At 41.9% G+C, this 19,020-nt stretch overlaps 1 protein-coding gene across 1 annotated transcript in view; it reads left to right on the forward strand.

Moving 5' to 3' along the window:
* Ube3d (ubiquitin protein ligase E3D) overlaps positions 1-19,020 on the forward strand; it is a 134,609-nt gene that overhangs the window by 11,008 nt on the left and 104,581 nt on the right. Inside the window, exons 3-5 of the mRNA XM_075967734.1 lie at positions 751-841; positions 10,120-10,288; positions 16,159-16,228. Coding sequence (XP_075823849.1) covers positions 751-841; positions 10,120-10,288; positions 16,159-16,228 — 330 coding nt within the window. The remainder of the gene's footprint in view (positions 1-750; positions 842-10,119; positions 10,289-16,158; positions 16,229-19,020) is intronic.

Raw genomic sequence — 19,020 nt, forward strand, 5'->3', positions numbered from 1 at the left:
AGTACATTCAAAGTATCAGTAAGCAGATTCTATTGCTTGCTTATAGTAACTATGACCTCATTTCTTCAATTAGGTTTTTTTTTAATAGACAAATAATCTGGTGGATTTTTTTTAAATAAAAATTTCCTTCATTTACAAATGAAACGTCAGAAATGAGAGGTACAAGCCACCTAGTGCAACTGGATGGGCAGCCTAGGCTTTCCCCACAGTTTGCAATATCTTCTCTTCCCTCTCGTCCCCACCCCCCACAGTTTCATCAGACACTGGATTTTGCTCTTGGATAAAGAAACTCTTAGAAGCTTTGCATTCCTTGGATCTGTTCCACAAAGACCAGTCTGGATGTCCACTTTGCTTACTCGTAGAGTTTAACGTGAAGGGGTGGACATAAAACTTAACCGTCAAAACAAAAGCCAGATTGAGCTTACATTTTAGCGATCCAGCTACTCTCGTTGTTAATATAGAATTTATCGTATTTATAGAATGAGAGAAGAGACTCACCAGTATGTTACACGGTAATCTAGGGCAATGCCTGGCTCAGGAATACTAAGCAAAGTCTGTTGTTTTTGGAAACGCTTCACAATGTTTGCTTCTGGTTGAGTCATCGGAGAGTGCTAATTGAGCCTAGACTTCTGGGTAATTCATCAACAGTGTGTATCGGTGGCAATTCATTGCTCTAGTGAATCCTTTAAACGTCATATAATATGTTTGTTCCAAACCACTAAGACGTGCTGTTTTGTTGATTTCCTTTAGAACTGATATCAGTGTTTAAGCAAGGCTTGCAAGCCCAAGAATGTTGCACATTTTCTTGCCAATCCTGCGGTGAAGTCTTGATAAAGGACAGGTAAGGAATGTATTGAGCGCTGATTAGAATTCTGCCTGGGGATGATTTCTGGAAACAGTTACCAAGGGAATGGTGGGGGCCTTAAAGTGAGAGCCAGCTTAATGTCCCTTTGAACAAAGTTAACCCTGACTTTCACCATGATCATGGAGGGGGGCATGGTATGGTCTGAGGGAGGCAGCTGGTCTTGGAGGAAGAGCCTGGACTGATCACTGAGCGGAGAGCCATGGAGTCATCTCTCGGTGTCCCTTTTGTTCTGATGGTGTGTGAGGGTTTCCATAGGAAGTAGATTTCCACCTGCAGGAGCTGTGCAACAGGACTGGATCTGAGCTAGTTCAGTCGGGGCCTTTCTAGTTCCCTGCTTATTAAGATGGAGCAGACAGAGCACAAAGTAACCTTTTCTCGGTGATTGGGTTCATCTTGTAACCTGCTCTGGTGATGTGCTGTAATTACTCTAAGGAGAAGGGAAGGGCTCTTTGCTATTTCCTTTCCTTAGCATTCCCAAGTTGCCCCCCCCCCCCCATTGTCTCTTGTTAATGTTTTTTTCTTCCTCAGGTCAGCTTTCTGATTTCTTGGGCATAAATGCTTCCTCTGAATTTTCAGCTTCTAGCGACTCATGTAGAAGACAGATGAAAACATTATGACTGTTAGCTGTATTTAAAGGAAGAATTCTTTGATGGATTTCCTGAGTTAGGTGCCCGAGATAAGAAAATAATACTTCCTTTCTGCAGCCTGCTCCGCTTTCAGCGTCCTTGGTTCTCTAAGGCCAAGCCTCTGCCCAGAAGATTTTGCTCCCCAAACATCGTCACCAGGCAACTGTGGCCATTGCCTTTAGAGTAGAGATCATTTTCCTCTGCCCACCGTCTCTTACCGAATGACACTTGGTAAGCAGCCTTCTGTCTGCTCAGACTTCCTCTTGCTTTGCCCTGTGCAGATCCACTGTCCCCCTCTGCCCATAGGTGTTCTAAAGCACAGTTGTTCTTTCTGGATGGAGAGCTGGGATCCTGTACACGCCACAGCAGCTCCCCTGTGCTGCCTCCAGTTTCAGCCCTCTCTTTAGCCTCCTGCCTCCCCACCTGACTCACAAGTTATCACTGTGTCTGGATTGGCGCTTGTGTTCCACAGCCTTGGCAGCTTTTCTTCGCCCTGAGGCTACCTGAAAGCTACTCCCTTTCCTGAAGACACCCTACCCACCACCACTCCCTGGTTCGCCCCAGCCTGAGTTTCAGAATTTAGCTGCCACGGCAACCACTACTTTGAGGCCTTGTCCCTGTCCTGGGTTGCTTTAGGTCCTCTTCTGAGGTCCATTTGCCCGTCTTCACATACTGTGGGCTTAAGGATAGCCACCCTGACTTCTCTGCCCTTGATTCCTATTCTCTTGACTGTGCAGTCTAGAGCAGTAGCCAGCAGTGGCCAGCCATCATTTGCTAGCTCAGGGATCTTGGAAAGGTTATTTGGTCACTCTTCCACAGTGTCCTTATGGAGAGTGAAGCTAACCATAGACCTTACCTCATAGTGCTGTTGGGAGGTTCTGGTGATTCAAGTGTTTCTAGCAGTGCCTGGTACGGGGTAAGCCTTCACCATGTATCAGTAGCTGTTGCCGTAACCATTATTCTTACCTGCCTCCTCCTCATTAGGCATGGAGCCTAGAGAAAAAGTGTATTCTTAGGAGGTCTCTATTGGGTTGAATGTGGTAAAATTTGGTGTTTATTTTGGCTTCACATCAGGCTTTTTTGCTTGCCTCCTGATTTTGGCAGTGCTCCAAGTAGATGAGCTGGCACAAATGTACCCTCAAGGTTTGGGGAGGTTTCAAACGGAGCTTCTTTTGAGGGATTGGCATGAGTAAGAATTGAAGGGGTCTGAAATATATGGAGACGAAGTTTGCTATGCATCTGCTCTTAATGGCAGATGCACTTCTGAAAGAGCCAAGAGATCTCTGTGCACATTGGCCTTCCCTCAGACCGTTTCAGGCTTTGGATTAATTCTCGGATGAAGTTTCTGAAACATCTCATCCTATGCCACATGCAGTGATCTGGGAGTTACAGCAGGAACGGTTACGTTCTTGGTACTCATTACAGAAGGGGGATGCTGTTTCTTTACTGCCTAGTGTTTATGCTTCCCTGGGAAAGGATGCTAAGGGAGAGGGCCTCCCTACAGTGCCCATCTCTCTGTCCAGGACTGTAGTCTTCTGTTTGATGTCGGTCCTCCTTAGGCTCTAAAATTGAGGACTGGAAGGGTGTGGGGCTGATGGTAAAACACAGCCTTCCTTCTTGACTATCAGGAGGCTGGCCCTTCCATTCCTCGCTGGAGAATGGAGCATATGTATGAACTTCCATTCTCTCACTGAGGGCGGAGGACCTTCTCTGTATCACCTGAACCTCTTCTTCCAGTTACAGCCTTCTAATCATGCTTTCTTTCCAGACTTACAAGAGAGCTAAGCAATGCGACATATCTAACCGAGTAAATGCTCAGCAAGGTTTATAATTGGTTTTATTGATTCCATCTCCCCTTTCCAGATTGTTTTTATTTGTAAAGTAGCAAATGTCCTACTTTAATGTCTCAAGCATTTTGGGCTGAGGACCGTGGCTCCCATAGTCTGTAGGTTTCAGAATGAGAGGATGGACTCTGGTCCCCTCCCACCCTTTCATAGCACACCTCCCTCAAGCCCGTGTGTGTGCCTTGAGCAGCACAGGTAGTAACTTGCTCAGGGTTTGCATCCATCTCATACTCTCTGAGACAGTATGTCCTGTGATTCTGGATGGACTTCTCCCTGGTGTCTGCTCAGGGATCTCACAATTTACTGTGGAAATCAATCCTGGGCCTCTGCACTTCCTCCTTGGTGACCTGTTCTGCGTGGTTGCCAAGGACCACTTTGGTGCTTCTTAAAAAGCAAACGGGACCAGCGGTGTTTCAAGTGAGCTGATATGTGTATTTTCATCAATATCAACAAATTATAAGCAGCATTCTCCGGAGGGTATCAGGGTTATCGACTGCTTTCTTTTAAATTCTTATTTTGTTATTTTTATAACGTGCATGCGTATGTCTATGTGTAGGTATATGTATGTGTGTGTGTGTGTGCAGTTGCCTATAGAGTCCAGAAGAGGCTGTCAGATCCTTTGGAGCTGGAGTTATAAGGTTGTAAGGCACCCCACATGGGTGCTGGGAGCTGAGTCCAGGTCCTCTGAGAGTGGCATGTCCTTATCCTCTGAGCCATCTCTCAAGCCCTCTTATATAGGAATAAGTTGCATTAGTTTTGGGGCATTATTTCTCTATTTGTAAACTGCAGAAGTTGGGTTAGAGAAACCTGTGACAGTTTCATCAGCACGGAAATTTTCTGATTATTGAAACTCAAGAGCTTGTGCTCTGAGCTTCTGTGACTCTTGAGCGTCTGGCTAGTTTAAGGCTAAAGCATGTTCTATTCTTTCCTTCTGAATGAGAAAGATTCTTGTCCAGGAAAGGACGGAAATAACACAAAGACATTGACTCGGAAAGACTCGTTAATGGCTTTTCATTTTCATCACCAGAGCGTCCGAGGCCTACCAATTATTACAGCCTTTCTCTTTCTTCAGGGCTGCGTACTCTTAGCCATTTTGTTTTGTTTGCATATTAGTTAACAACACCTTGTTTCTTTATAAGACAGCTGTCTAATTTATAATTACTTTAGTTCAAGTTTTCCTACCAAATTTGTCTGAATATATGCAGCTTTTGACTATGTTCTTATTGAGACTGAACAACTGATACATTTTCCTTTTTTGCCAATAGTCAGAGGTCAGTGTGTTTAGATTTTGTTCTGCCCTCTTGGAAAAGATTCCTGTCAGACTAGAGAATGACATCGGTAGCCAAACAGATTTTCCACCCACACCTTAGTATGCAGACTGTCTTTGGCATTGTCCTGAGGTCTGTGGACCAGACCCTCCTGCCGCCCACAATGGCAATACTCAATGTCAGCCCCAAGCTCACGGAGGACACTGAAACTCTAGGAAAACAGCAGGATGGGCTTTGTGGAAACAGATGTCACAGTGTCCAACTGCTTGAGGGAGCCACTTGACAGGCCAGCTCCAATTGTAGCTGCAAAGGAATACTCTGGTGAGGATCATCACTTCGTTTATAAAAGAAATAAATAGGTTTTGAAAGTAGAGAATCGGGCCTTGGATACGCTGTAGACCACATGCTTACATGTACAAAGCGTGTTCAGTCCCTGTCATCCTGCTCCCCTCCCCCCAAACAAGGTGTTTCGTAAACTGGCCTTTTGACAGCATTGTATGCATTTAGGAATAAGATTATATATTACAGATTAATCATGGTGTGTACAGACAAATATTAGAATCTAAAGCTAGTTTTATAGTGCTGGTTGCCTGCCTGTTGGGCAATGTTGCCTGAATTTATGTAAATTCTGGCTGCCATATTTTGAGCTTTAAGTAGTTAATATTTTTTCTTAAGATCTTTAATGTTCGGTTGGTTAAAATCAAATCTTTAGACGGTTCTCTGGCATTGCCATCATTATTGTCATTGATTAGAAACTGACTTCAAAGTTAAGGGATGTTGTATTTTCTCCCACAAATGTTTAAGCGTTAAAACTCCATCATTAGCTTTTATTAAAGTTATATGTTACATGTCATTATTTTCCAAAAGTTTATACAGCAAACGTTAATTTGTGGTAACCATGTACTGTTCCTCACAGGATCTTAAGTCTAGAGGAAAACCTAAGTTGCTGCTTCCCTTTCTTTCCAGCAGCTTTTTAGCTAAACTACCTTGAATTAAAAAATAAAGGTTTCTCTTTTATTTGAATATACTCTTAGGAAGTAGATGATATCAGAAAATACATTTTAGTGCTATTTTGGCAGATATACTTTAAGTCGATCTGTGATTAAAATGCATCTTTCCTTCTTAAAGGTTTCATCCCGCCCCCCCCCCCCAGAAAAAAATCAGAAAATTTTCTTTCTGCTGTAAACCTTTAATTTTTGCAGTGGGCTGTGAATTACGTGCCTCTTTCTGATGCTATCTGTAGATGCTTATCTGGTGTGACATGGGGTCAAGTTAACTTTGAAATCTCCTATTTTGTGATAATGGGCATCAATTCTCCCAGGTCTTTGTGTGCTTTCATTTCTTTGATCATGCGTGGTTCTTTGACATTCTGTCTCTTTTCAGTGTATTGAGTTCCTGTCCTGGTCCTGAAGGCACAATGTCAGGAGGCCGAGAGTCTGAGCGATTCATGGACTTATGTATGCTTAACTCTCGTTTTCACTTCCCTCCTTAAAACACTGTGATGCTTCTACCTATTTTTAGGTCCTAGACTTCCCATGCATGTAATACCCTACAGAAGGGGTGCTCATTCACCCACTCAGCCTTTACTCCTGCCCTGTGTGGCCAGGGAGGTGCATGTATTCCAAGGGAAAGAGTAACTTTAGAGCCAAAAAGTCCTGGATAAAGACCCACGGCTTCCATCTTTGCTTCTAATTTTACGGACGTGTGAAGACATTTCACGCTCCTAAGCCCCTTTTTCCTCCTGTGTGACAGGAGCATTGTTGTTTAGACCTCACGAAGTGTCCTGAGCATTAAATATGATAAGGTGTGTGCAGTGCCCCCAGGGGTCTTGCAAGTGCTTCTACTCATACTGACTCACAAGATTGCTATAGGACACATTTCTTGCTGGCTAGACAGCAACAAGAATTCCTCTCTGACCCATGGACAAACATTGGGCTGCTCTTAGGGGAGTACTGCTGAGGAGAGTGAGGAGAGAGGGAGGAATTGGAGGAAACAGGGGGTTCAGGGACATCGCAAGAAAACCCACAGAAACCCCTAGCCTGGCTCAGAGTCTGAACCAACAACCAGAATGAGATTGGCCTAGGCCCTCTGCATACATGTGACAGGTGTGTAGGTTCATCTGTATTGAAAATCCCGGCAATGGGGTCAGGGGCTGTCCCCAGTGCTTTGTCTGGCTCTTGGGAACTTGTTCCTCATGCTTTATGGCTTTGCCCAGCCTTACTACAGGAGGAGATGCTTGGTCTTATGGCAGCTTGATATGCCATGCTTTGCTGAAGCCCTTGGGAGGTTGCCCTTTTCTGAGAGAATGAGGAGGAGGAGGGGTGGATTGGGGGAGGGGGGATGGGATGGGAGTGAGAAGAGAGGAAGGAGGGGAGGCTGTGGTCGGGATATAAAATAAATAGCTAATAATAATTAAAACAAAAAGATTTTTTATCTATATGGGCTTTTCTGCATGCAGTCCATGTAAGGGATAGTTGATATTCTCATTGGGGGATCCTTGTCTCCCCATGTGACATAGTTCCAGGTAAGGAGCACAAGATCCGTATCAGACAGGGGCAGTTGCTGCTTTGGCTGAGAAGCTTCCCTGCCCCGAGCAGACAATTCTTTGATTGTGGCTTTTAGGATTTTACTAAGGTAACTGCATTCAGGGAAGGTCAAAGTATGCACCCTTACCAGATGTGTGCAGCTCATTCATAGATCTTCCTAGTAAGATGCAGTTACGAATCGTACGGATCGTTTCTACCGTAAGCAGTGTTGCCTAGCAATATATGTGATGCTCAGGATCTTACCTGGTTTCCAAGGTAACGAAGCTAGGTGGTTATTCCAAAGGTCAGATACTCAGGCAGCAAGGAAAGGCTTGTTAATCTTTGCACCCACGTATGCAGCAAATCCAGCCAGGAGGCTCACATGTCAGACTTACCAAAATTTACCGCTTCATTCCTTCAAGAAACACTTAAGAAGTGTGTCAAACGGCAGGAATACAGTGCAGAGATAAAGAGATGTAGGGCCTGCCTTTGTGTTGTTTCTTCCAGTGCCCTAAATTCCTTTCATTGCTTGAGGGACTCCTGTTTTCTTATCCTTCAAAGACCAGCTCAGAAGTTACCTATTCTCTAGTTGATAAGCAGAATATGTCCTTAGGACTCTGTCTGTCCCCCCATGTATGCATGGTCTGGTTTGGGAGCACTCTGACTCCCTACAAATAAACTGTAGACTTTGTGCTTATATGGGAAGGGGGCTGACGCTTTCGTACATTTCCATTGTGATCTGTACTGCCACCCTCCCCCAGGAGGTTAGAACGGCATTGCTCTATTAGGAGCTTTCTAAACGCACACGTTTGCTTACCGTGTGTAGTCTCTAATTCCTATCGGAGTACTTTGAAAAGGAAGAGACTGGGTATGTGCTTGGGTGTCATCTGTCAGGCCAGCATACTGGCCTGCTCCTGGCAAGCCTTCAGAAGTGGATGCTGAAAGAATCACTTGTCAGTGCCCTCCCATCTCAGCAGTCAAAATGATGCTAGTGGTGCCCCGTTTGGGTCAGTGTTTCTATTCATAGCTCGGTCCTGTAGAGCTGTAAGTTATATGACTACCCTCTTCCAATCTGTCACCCCCCTTTTATGATACTCATATTTGATTGGGAGAAAGGAAAAATGTGGTAAGGTGTGTGTGTGCAGTAGACATGATAGAGGCATACCTTAAATATTTTAATTTAACTCTGATCTTCTAAATGCACGTTATTTTATTTGCATTTTACTAGTAAGAGAAGCAGTAGATGTCACCTTAAGCCACAGATCAGGTTAGCATCACCAGAGCAAGCTCTGCTGACATAGAGTGCTGTGACAGGATGTAATGAGAAGGACTTTCTTCTCTGGAATGCTTTCGCCAAGCCTGTGGCCCACACTAATCCGGAGACAGCATCAGAGAAGCTCTGCCTAAGAGGTGTCTTATAGACTGATGAGAAATATGCACTTGGAAACTGTCAGAGACCAAAGGAGGCCTGGATTGCGTGATGACCAAATAAAGTGTGTGCCATATATTATTGTGCCTTGGAATCGAAAAGACAAAAATAAAAACAAAACAAAACTAAACTAAAGGACTTTGGTGAAAAAACTGGTGAAATCCAGATAAAGCCTGAGATTTTGACAAGTCAACTGTGGTTACCCAGATGCTAACTGGAGAAAGTGGGGAAAGTGTATATGGAACTATCCACAGATTATATATGATCTCTGTGATGTTTTTGTAAATCAAAAATTATTCAGAAATAAAAAGTTTATTAAAATAGAGAAGTGAAAGAAATCACAGAAGAAAGTGCTATTTAATATCAGCAAACCAAATTGAAAAAGAAAATAACTCTTTAAATATTTATAACAATTGCCAGTTAAAAGGGTATATCCTTAGTATGGAACATATTTTTATAAATTAATAAGAATATATAGGTAATATCTTAAAAACGTAGTTATTGATCATTCTCCTTAGAAGAAATATAAATGTGACCAGTAAATGTAAAAATCACTTCTAGATCACTAGTAATTTAAGAGTTGCTAATTAAAGCAGCAGTAAGTATGCTTTTAACTCGTTCCTTGGGTGGAGATAGGAAAAGTGACAGTGTTTAATTAAGAAGAGGTTAACCCTATGTGGGGAGAAGTTCACCTACTTATAAGATGTTTTCTCCCCAAAAATGATCGTATTTCTATGTAACTTTTTAACAGGTATATCCATCACAGGGTTATTGATTAAGAACTCAAAACTAAATATCTGACAGTGAGGGGAGGAGCTAGAAAGTCTTGACATCCCATAGACTGTTGTGGAGTCATTGGGCATCTGGACCTATGTGAAGAAATGGAAACAAAGTTCTGTCTGTGTCCTCTCTGGGCGTAGGCCTCCCGTGTGTGCATGCATGCAGTGTCTGTCTGTGTGTGTATTCTCAGGACACAGGTCTTCCAAGTGTGCATGCATGCAGTGTCTGTCTGTGTATTCTCAGGATGCAGGCCTCCCGTGTGAGCACGCATGCAGTGTCTGTGTCTTCTCAGGATGCAGGCCTCCCATGTGTGCACGCATGCAGTGTCTGTTTGTGTCTTCTCAGGATGCAGGCCTCCCATGTGTGCACGCATGTAGTGTCTGTGTCTTCTCAGGATGCAGGCCTCCCGTGTGTGCACGCATGCAGTGTCTGTTTGTGTCTTCTCAGGGCACAAGTCTCCCATGTGTGCATGCATGCAGTGTCTGTCTGTGTCCTCTCAGGGCACAGGCTGCCCATGGAAAGGATGGCAATAAAAACGCTGTCATGTTAGAGTAGCTGATTTGTAAATAGTGAGCCAAGGGAGACTTCTGCCTTCTTTATGCCTCTCTGCCGTGTGTAAAACATCGTCTAGCCTGAGCACATTTTACTTTCATAATTGGGGGGAATTGACACTGCAAGCATGTGGCTAATGAGCTTCTTTCTTCTTTCATGCTGATTTAATTAAAAAAAAAAGCATTGCATTTTGTGCAGTGAAAAAAGTACCCTTTTCCTCTTTCCACTAGGAAGCTCCTCAGGGTGCTCCCACTGCCGAGTGAGAACTGGGGCGCTCTGGTTGGAGAATGGTGCTGCCATCCTGACCCCTTTGCTAATAAGCCTCTACAGCCACGAGAAAATGACTGTTTTATTGGGGACTCTTTCTTCTTAGTGAATTTGAGAAGTCATTTGGAGCAGGTAAGAGTTGAACTGAAGTCTTAAATTGGTAAAATAACATTGCAAAATACAATGTAACTTAGAGGTTGATTTAGATACCAATTTCCCTGCTTTTAACCCAAGGTTTGTTGAAAAGATTGTTCTAAAAGCCACATTCTGCACGTCATCTCTTTGGGTAGAGGAAAGGCCTTCAACTCAAGCCGCCACTGGGGTCTGGAGGAACAGGACACTTATTCATACTTAGATTTTGGAGTGCTACCATAATGCTCTCTTTCTGGCCACATTCTATAATCTGTGCATTTTAATCTCAAAAGTCTTAGTGAAAGTGCAGGAGTGTTAGCCCAGGATATCCACTTTGCAATTAGATCCAGCTATCTTACTGTGTTTGCCTATTGTCTTTCAGTAATGTTGAAAAGGTGGGTGCCATTAAAAAAAAAAGAAAAACAAAGAAAGAAAGAAAATGGAGCCCTCAAGTGGGGCTGAGCTGAGCTATGGGCCTGCACTGGTTTTCGGCAGTTTAGAGTCTCATGCTCTCCCTATGTAGCTTGCTTTGAGGATAAGGCAGCTTCCTCTCACAACATTAAAAAAAAATTACTTCTATTTAAGAGGAAGTCAACAGGTAGGTGTTGGTATGGTCCTGGTAAGGAGTTCTCCCCTGAGATGGCCAGTCAATAGAGATATAATTTAAAATGTCAAGAAAATTATCTCTGGACAGCCTTTATTTCAGTAGTGATTATTACTGGCAGGAACGGAAGTATTGCATTTTAAACTTCACTTAGAACTCAGTTCACTTTCTGCACTAAAAACAGCGGCGAGTGTGTGGTGGGTGGCCACAGGCCAGCTTGAAGAACAATGAGGAAGCTGAAGGGGAGGCGGCAGATAGCTGGATAGTTCTCAGGTAGAGGTGCATAGGGCTTCCTCTCAGCGCAGGAAGAAGCCCCTTGTCTGGCATGAAAGTACTTGAGCGTTCTGTGTTTTAGCAGATGAATGATGAGTTAGTGTAGGTCAATGTCATAGTTAGGGTTAAATTTATATTTTCATCTGAATTTATATCCTTTCTGTCATCTTTTTCATTTTTATAATTACATCACCTACTTGCAAAGTATGGAAGGTGTGAGGAGAAAAACAATGGAGAAAGATTAAATAAGAGAAGTAGATTAAAATAAGAAAAACTGAGTTTTCCTTGTGGAGAAACCACGCCAAAATAGATTCTCCGCTTTTACAGTCGTCACTTACACATTAGGCCCTTTTAAAGAATTTATTGTCCTACTAAATGATAGTCCTGTGCTTTGTGTGCTAAAGGAAGATTCTTGTATTTAGACATTGCAGTTTCCACTGTTAGGGAGGCTGGGGGAAGTTGCTGTCATGACAAGCTACTGTGGACAAGGTTGTTTTCAAGTTGGTCTGGATGGAAGTTTCACTTTAATTGCATATTGTAGCAGTTGAGAGAGTATGCCTGTGACCAAAATAGTAACATAAATTTGGAGCGACTGCTTAAACACTGCTCTCAAGGCTCCGGTGGGAACAAGGCTGCTCTGTGCTATTGAAAACCTATTCCTCATATCACCAGGTCTAGCCATCGAGCAGGGTTGGGAAATGTCACATGGTGACACAGCATCCTAATGGTATCTCTTGGGAAGCGTGTGTGTGTGTGTGTGTGTGTGTGTGTGTGTGTGTGTGCACGAGACCATATCAAGGATCTTTAGAAATTGAAACAACACAAAAGAAAATAAAATCATGGGCAGGAGGCTAATCCAGCTCTCTGAGCGGTACTGCCATCTCTCAGATATATTGATTTAATTAGTCCCCAGCAATGTCTTTCTTTGAGGTTTGCTCTGTAGAGTTCCCACAGTGTTAGACGGCTTCATTACACAACTTGTTTTATTATTTTCTTGAAGCTAGAGAAAAATGCCTTGCAAGGCAGAGCTTCTTCTTAAATAGAATTAACGTGCTAGAGTACTTTAATTACAAAGATAGGAGTTTGGAAACAGCACAAACATACCCTCACATGCTTTCATTCCTCCATGCCTTCTTGGGTTTGTAGTGCTGTTTCTGGGCCTCATTAATGCAGCAATAAGTGCGTTCTATTTTCAGAAGTCCTCTGCTGAAGACAGGGCTGTGATTCACTTGTCATGTCTGATATTAGTTTTTGGGCATCCCAACATACTGAGTATTTCGCATCTTATAATAGGATAATAACGATGGACCTCAATCTTCCATTAGAGTCGTAATATGATTCAAAATTTAGGAAACATAAGCTGGGAATGGGAATTATTATGCCTGTGGTCCTAACTGCATTGGAGATATAGATAGTATATTGGGTTCAGGAATGCAAGTCCAGCCTGAGCAACATAACAAGACCTCATTTTGCAAAGCAATGAAACTTAGTGCAATCATACTTTATTTTATTTTTTTAAAGAAGCAAAATTGAATTTGGCTTGATTACTGCTGGAGAGTATGACCAAGATCAACTTTATCTTTTATTTTTGGGGCATTGAGTTAATAATTTATGGGTTTGAGGAATTTTTTGTGATTTTCAAAACATTTACACAGTACATTGATCATCTTTATTACTATGCGTGCTTCATCTGCCCCTTTTTTTCTTACTAATGTGATTAAAAGCAAACAATAGTATTGTGTCATTTCATCCCTGTGTGTTTCCATATGTGTTTAGGTCTAAAAATAGGGAAAAAAGAAATATGTAACTTCAATTACCATTATCACACCTAATAAAATCAGGTCATATGCAAATTTTATTAGTTATCTTCAAAGTATTTTCAGTAGGTTTATTTGGATGAAAAATGATTTGCTTTTTATTGATCAATTTTTAAATGCTATTGTCCATATCTTATAAGGTTATGATCTTATTTTTAAAAACAAATAAATAAACCAATGCTTTTTCTATTTTATTTATTTATTGGTTAGAGAAATGGCTCAGAGGTTAAGAGTGCTAAGTTTAGGTCCCAGCACCCAAGCCAGGCAGTTTACAACTGTTTGTACTTCCTACTCCAAGGGATTTAGCACCATTTTCTGGCCTCCCTGGGCACCTGCATATACCTGGTGTGTGTGGGCGTGTGTTTGGAGAGAGAGAGAGAGAAAGAGAGAGAGAGAGAGAGAGAGAGAGAGAGAGAGAGAGAGAGAGAGAAGAGAGAAAGAAGAAAGACAAAGTGACATGATCAATTATAAATGAAATGTGTAAGTGATGTAAGAGAAACCACACACACACACACACACACACACACACACACACACACACCAAAAGCACCATTTTCTCTCTGGATAAAGCAAAATCCTTTCCAGCTTTGCTGTTCCAGTAAACCCTTTATTTCAAATTTAACTTATAGAAAATGACATCCTTTGAAAACAATGTTACTACCAATTTGATGCTGGCTGGATGTTTTTACCGTTAGCCTGAACCTGTAGATCTTGGCCTTCATGACCTCTTTGCAAGCTCCCTCTATCTGGGCACGAGCGATTTGGCACTTCCCTGGTCCGGGTGTCTATGGCTTCAGATGGGAATGACTTTGTCCAGTCACCTGCTGTGGCAAGGCTCTGCACCTGCTGTCTGCATTGTGCCGGATTTAAGGATGTTAATAGCTGGACATGGCATCACCTGTGCACCTTGCTTAGGGACCTTGCTGGCTAGTGCCACGCCAGTGTGAGCAGGCTTGAAAATGTTCTATTTGGTAGTTTCCTCAACTGAGATTTGTAGAGACAGATCAGAGCTGTGTAAGTCCCGAAGCTAGAGGAAAATAGGATAAGTTGCGAGTTATTGAAGTATGAAGATACTCATTTCAGAAGTCCCTGTGGGGAAGAGCCACCGGGCATTTGTGGGTTTCTGCTCAGAGTGGATTCAAAGGTCATAAAGACCCCACTAGGAGCTGCATAGTGGCTTCTGATTAACCTTCAACTAAAGCAAGGCATGTATTTTTTTTTCTGGTTACATTTTTTCTTTATTTTAATTATATGTGTATTGGTGTTTGCCTATATATATATCTCTTCAGCCAATGAGTGAAGGGCATGGTGTAGGCCCTGGAACTGGAATTATGGATGTTTGTTAACCCCCATGTGGGTGCTGTGAATTGAACCCAGGTCCTCTGGAATAGGAACCAGGTCTCTGAATCACTGAGATATTTTTCCAGCCCCAAGACAGGTATTTGTTTTTTAACTTTTTCAAGTAACTTGCTTTTGCCTTCAGGACTTGATTGGTTCCAATAAGGTATATACCATATCTATTTGATAATAGATTGCAACTGTGCACAACCTACCTTATGACTTGGTGGGTCACAAAATGTTCAGCTCATGATGGGCAGCTTGGGTCACATGGTAACTTGTTGGCATGTAGTCAAATGTTCTGTTTCTACTAAAGCCTAATAACAGGCCAAGAAGAACTGTCTCTCAAAGGTAGAATAGTTGTCTGTAGATGACGGTAAAACCTTTCTCCAAAGTCCCATAGGCCCCTTCTGTGATTCACCCATAGGGTTCAGCCATAGGCTCCAAACAGCATCCCTATCTGCCATGGACACCTCAAGTACCATTGGGTCTGCTGCCTCATCAGATGTAGAACAGCCTGCACAGTAGCCTGGACTTGTTGAAAATTCTTCTCCTATCTTAGGCCCCACTCAACACTAGCAGCTTGTCAGCCCTTTGGTGCATTGGTCAGAATAACACACCCAAGGCAGGCGTTTGCTGTCTCCAGAATCTAAATAGGCCCACCAAGCATTGTGCTGCTTTCTTGGTAGCAGGAGGCTCTAGACACAATAACCTACCCTTCATCTTTGAAGGGATGTTTACGCATGTTCCACATTACTGAACTTCCGGAAATTTAGCCGAGGTGGAAGATCGCTAAATTTGTACCCATGGAGGCCAGAAATGGACACTGGGATCGGACTTCCATTTCCTGGGATAGAGATTACAGATGGCTGTACACCGCTGTGTGGGTGCTGGGAATCAAACTGAGGCCCTCTGGAAGATCAACCAATGCTCTTAACTACCGAGCCATCTCTCCAGCACCTCTTCCTGTTTTTAAATTAAATTGTCTTTTATTTTAAGTCATGGTCTCACTGTTTTACACAAGGTAGTCTGGAACTTTACTATGTAGCTCAGGCACACCATGAACTTGCAATCCTCCTGCCTCAGCTTCATAAAAGTTGGATTATAGGCATTTAACACCATACCCAGCTTCACACGTTTTTAGAACATCAGCTACATTGCGACACATATGTGAATGAAGAGCATTGTGTAGCTTTAATGAAGAATTCCTGTGGGTCTCAAAAATAATAACATTCTTTAATGATGAGGAGAATGTCAGCCTTTAAGCAATATCCTACTGAACTTGGAGTTTTGAAGTCTGATAGTGTTTCAGGAAATTTTTTTCACTACCCATCTCTCCAGTTACAGTGCATATCTTATATGGAGAAAAATAGAATTACATGAACAAGTTGGGTATTTTTAACTTCTGAATTATGGGTGGCTATGATTTGTAGGTTGCACTGGACTCAGACTGAATGTGTGAGCTAGCGCTCCAATCCTTCTGTATTCTGGGTGCTCTGAGTTCGGGTGAGTTATCCACCATTGCCCTTGTCACCCACCATGTCCCTGATCTTTAGAAGTATGAAGTGCTTCTTGTTCCGATTATTTGGCAATGTTTGGATTATCAGGAAGTGGCTAGATTTGTAAAAGTCAATCTGTGTATTATTCTGTCTTTGGATAGGAGAAAAAATGATCTCTGCATGTGAGTTATGCACACAAGCTAAATGTATTCCTAGTATTTACTTGAGGGCAGAGTAGAATGTAAAGTTCAATGTATACCCTGGGGATTGTGTCAAAATTATATATTCCTTTTAAGAAAAGTTGAATGACATTTAAATGACATTTTTTCTTTTCCACAGGAACCAAAAGCAAATACCAAAGTCATTTGTAAGCGTTGCAAGGTAATGTTGGGAGAGATCGTATCATCAGGTAGGAATTTCATAATGCAAGGCTGAAATGACTGCCCTCTTACTTAAAAACCAAACAGATTTTATAGTCACTGTGTAGGAAAGAGGGATAATTAATTTATTTGATAGAATGCATGGCTTAAAGAATAGAAACCACCTAATCCATCACCCAGTCTGCCAATGAGTCTGTACTCTCTGACCTTGCAAGGGCTAGTTAGCAAACCATGGTTTGTCTTCATTGTCTCATGGCCTTTTTTGCAAAGCATCAGTATAGAGTTTGTACTTAGGTCCAACTTAAGGAAGGTTGGAGCCTTTTTCCTAACACGATTCTTCTGTCTAAAGAGTTAATACCCAGCGATGGAGAAGTTGCTTTTCTTTGCTGCTGTCTGCCATGGGGCCCTATTTTGTTATTGGAAGTAGAAGGGAACCTTGTTGAAATACTAGGAAACACATTCTGGGTTTTGTACTTTGTTCCTTTTCTTTCTTTATTTTTATTTTTTCGTAAAGATTTTTAAATTTTGTTTTATGTGTGTTGAGTCTTTTGCTGGCATGCATTTATGTGTGCCTCACGAGTGCCTAGTGCCTGCGGAAGTCAAAGGAAGGCATCTGATTCCCTGGACCAGGAGCTTCAGATGGTTGTGAGCCATGATATGGGTGCTGGGAATTGAACCTGGGTCCTCTGCAAGACCACTGAGCCATCTTTCCGGGCTTTCTCTCTCTCTCTCTCTCTGTCTCTCTGTCTCTCTCTCTCTCTCTCTTAACTTAAAAATATTATTTGTGTGTGCCTATGAATGAAGGAATGTGGAGGTCAGAGTTAAGCACTGTGGAGTTGGTTCTCTCATTTAAGCTTTGCACAGTTTCCAGGGGTCAAAGTCAGGTTGCCTAACTTGCCTGGAAGTATCCTCACCCACGGAACCATGGCTTTGTGTGTGACTCTTTTTCTCGGTGGTATTACGCTTTCTGCAAACTCTCCATTATACTACTTTAAAATATAATAATGAAAACGTTGGTAATTAAAATGGTGTTTAAAGATACAGTTTAAAATGTCTAGAGAGCAACAGCATGCTGTGTTTTCATGGGTAATGAGTCATCACTTTAATATGATTAATTAGAGATTTAATTTAAGCTGTGCGCTGAAGGGGAGGCAGATAGTGGTTTTGTATGTTTGTTTGTTTTACTCATTGAAATCTTATTAGTAGTTTCTTTTTCTGAGGAAGGAGAAAAGGAAGCATGCACAGTAACGATATCAGTGAAGATATTATCCCTCCCCACCTCCTTCCCTGAGCAGGAAAACAACCTCTTTATGTAACGTCTCAAAAAAAACTGAAGTTTTCAAAGAGACGTTTCCTTGATGATGTATGAGTACTACATTTATCTGTGGGTACAAGGACAAATGTTTAGAATGTATTTAGGGATTGTGCTATTTTAGATTGATAATGCATGGTGGTTGTAAATTTTCCTTCAATAACCATGCCTTCACTAGCCCTGCGTAGTTGGCTAGGTTTCCAGTACTAGGCTTGGTTTCCCTCATGTTTAGTGGGTCCTACGTTTAATTAGAGAGCCGTTGGTTCCTGCCGAGGGACTATATCTTTAGGGTTATCATGCCAGGCTGGTTGTGGTTCATAGGTGTCAGAGCTGGGTAGGACTGTTGGGTGTATTCCTCCTTTGGAAACTTGCATGTCATAGAAGACAAATTTTGTACAACGTATTACTGGCTTTCAATATTTGAGTAGAACCTTTCCCCAAATGGTTCTGGGGGCTGAGCATAAACAAGGGCCATAGATACTCTTCAAGAAGCTGGAGTGGGCAATGTAAACTGAACAAGGGGCTGGAACATGCTCTTCAGTGGGCAACTCAAGCCTGACACCCTGGGTTCAACCTTCTGAATAGACAGGGAGGTAGGAGAGAATGAGAACGCATGTATTGTTCTCTGACCTTCACACACATGTGCCTGTGCACATGTATGTACACACAAATACATGTAAAACTTTTTAAACATAAATTTAAAGCTTTTTCTAAAGAACTGAGCCGAATTAATGACTGCATTGTATTCATATAGTGGACGTGATCCACAGTGTAAATTCAAGCCAGTTAACTGACTGCTATATAGATAAACCAAGATCGAAACAAAGACCCGTAGTTGATGTAGTTAGTATATTACATACAATGTCTTGCACTGGTCCAAAAATTATTAGATCTTCAAAGCATAAAAGAGTGATTTGTACTCAAGAAAAATAAGGATTGACAAACAGATCCTGAATAAGTGCATAGATTAGGAAGCTAATCTGTGGAAATAGCTATAATGATACATAAAGAATTAAATGAAAAAAATCTTTGAATAATTTCAAATATTATATTCCACAGAAGGAACAAATGGGTAAATTTAGAATTGAAAATTGTAATCTCTGCAAAGAAAAAAACACTAGATGATCCAAACTACAGATTTAAGAAGATAGATTTTAAAAAAGTATTGAATTTTTAGATTGATAAAAATAGCCAATCCAAAGAACACAGAGGGGAAATAACTAAAACAAATCAAGAGATGCTCAGACTTACGGGACAGCATCAAGTGTTTCTACACATATGTAAATGGAATCTCAGAATGGAGAAGAAAAAGAAATCATAAAACAAATTTGAAAAGCTAATTGAAATCTGGGAGAAATTTGGTGGATGACAATTCTTCTGAGAAGTTAAGTAAGCCCCAGGTTGTGTAGAGCTGCTGGAAAGCGTCAAGGTGGGAGGGATCAAAGAGCAGAAGAAAACCAAATACACACAGGGACTTCATAACACAGCTAAGGAGAGTGTATCGGAAAT

This window comes from Microtus pennsylvanicus, chromosome 3, assembly GCF_037038515.1.
Source record: "Microtus pennsylvanicus isolate mMicPen1 chromosome 3, mMicPen1.hap1, whole genome shotgun sequence".
NCBI lineage: Eukaryota > Metazoa > Chordata > Mammalia > Rodentia > Cricetidae > Microtus > Microtus pennsylvanicus.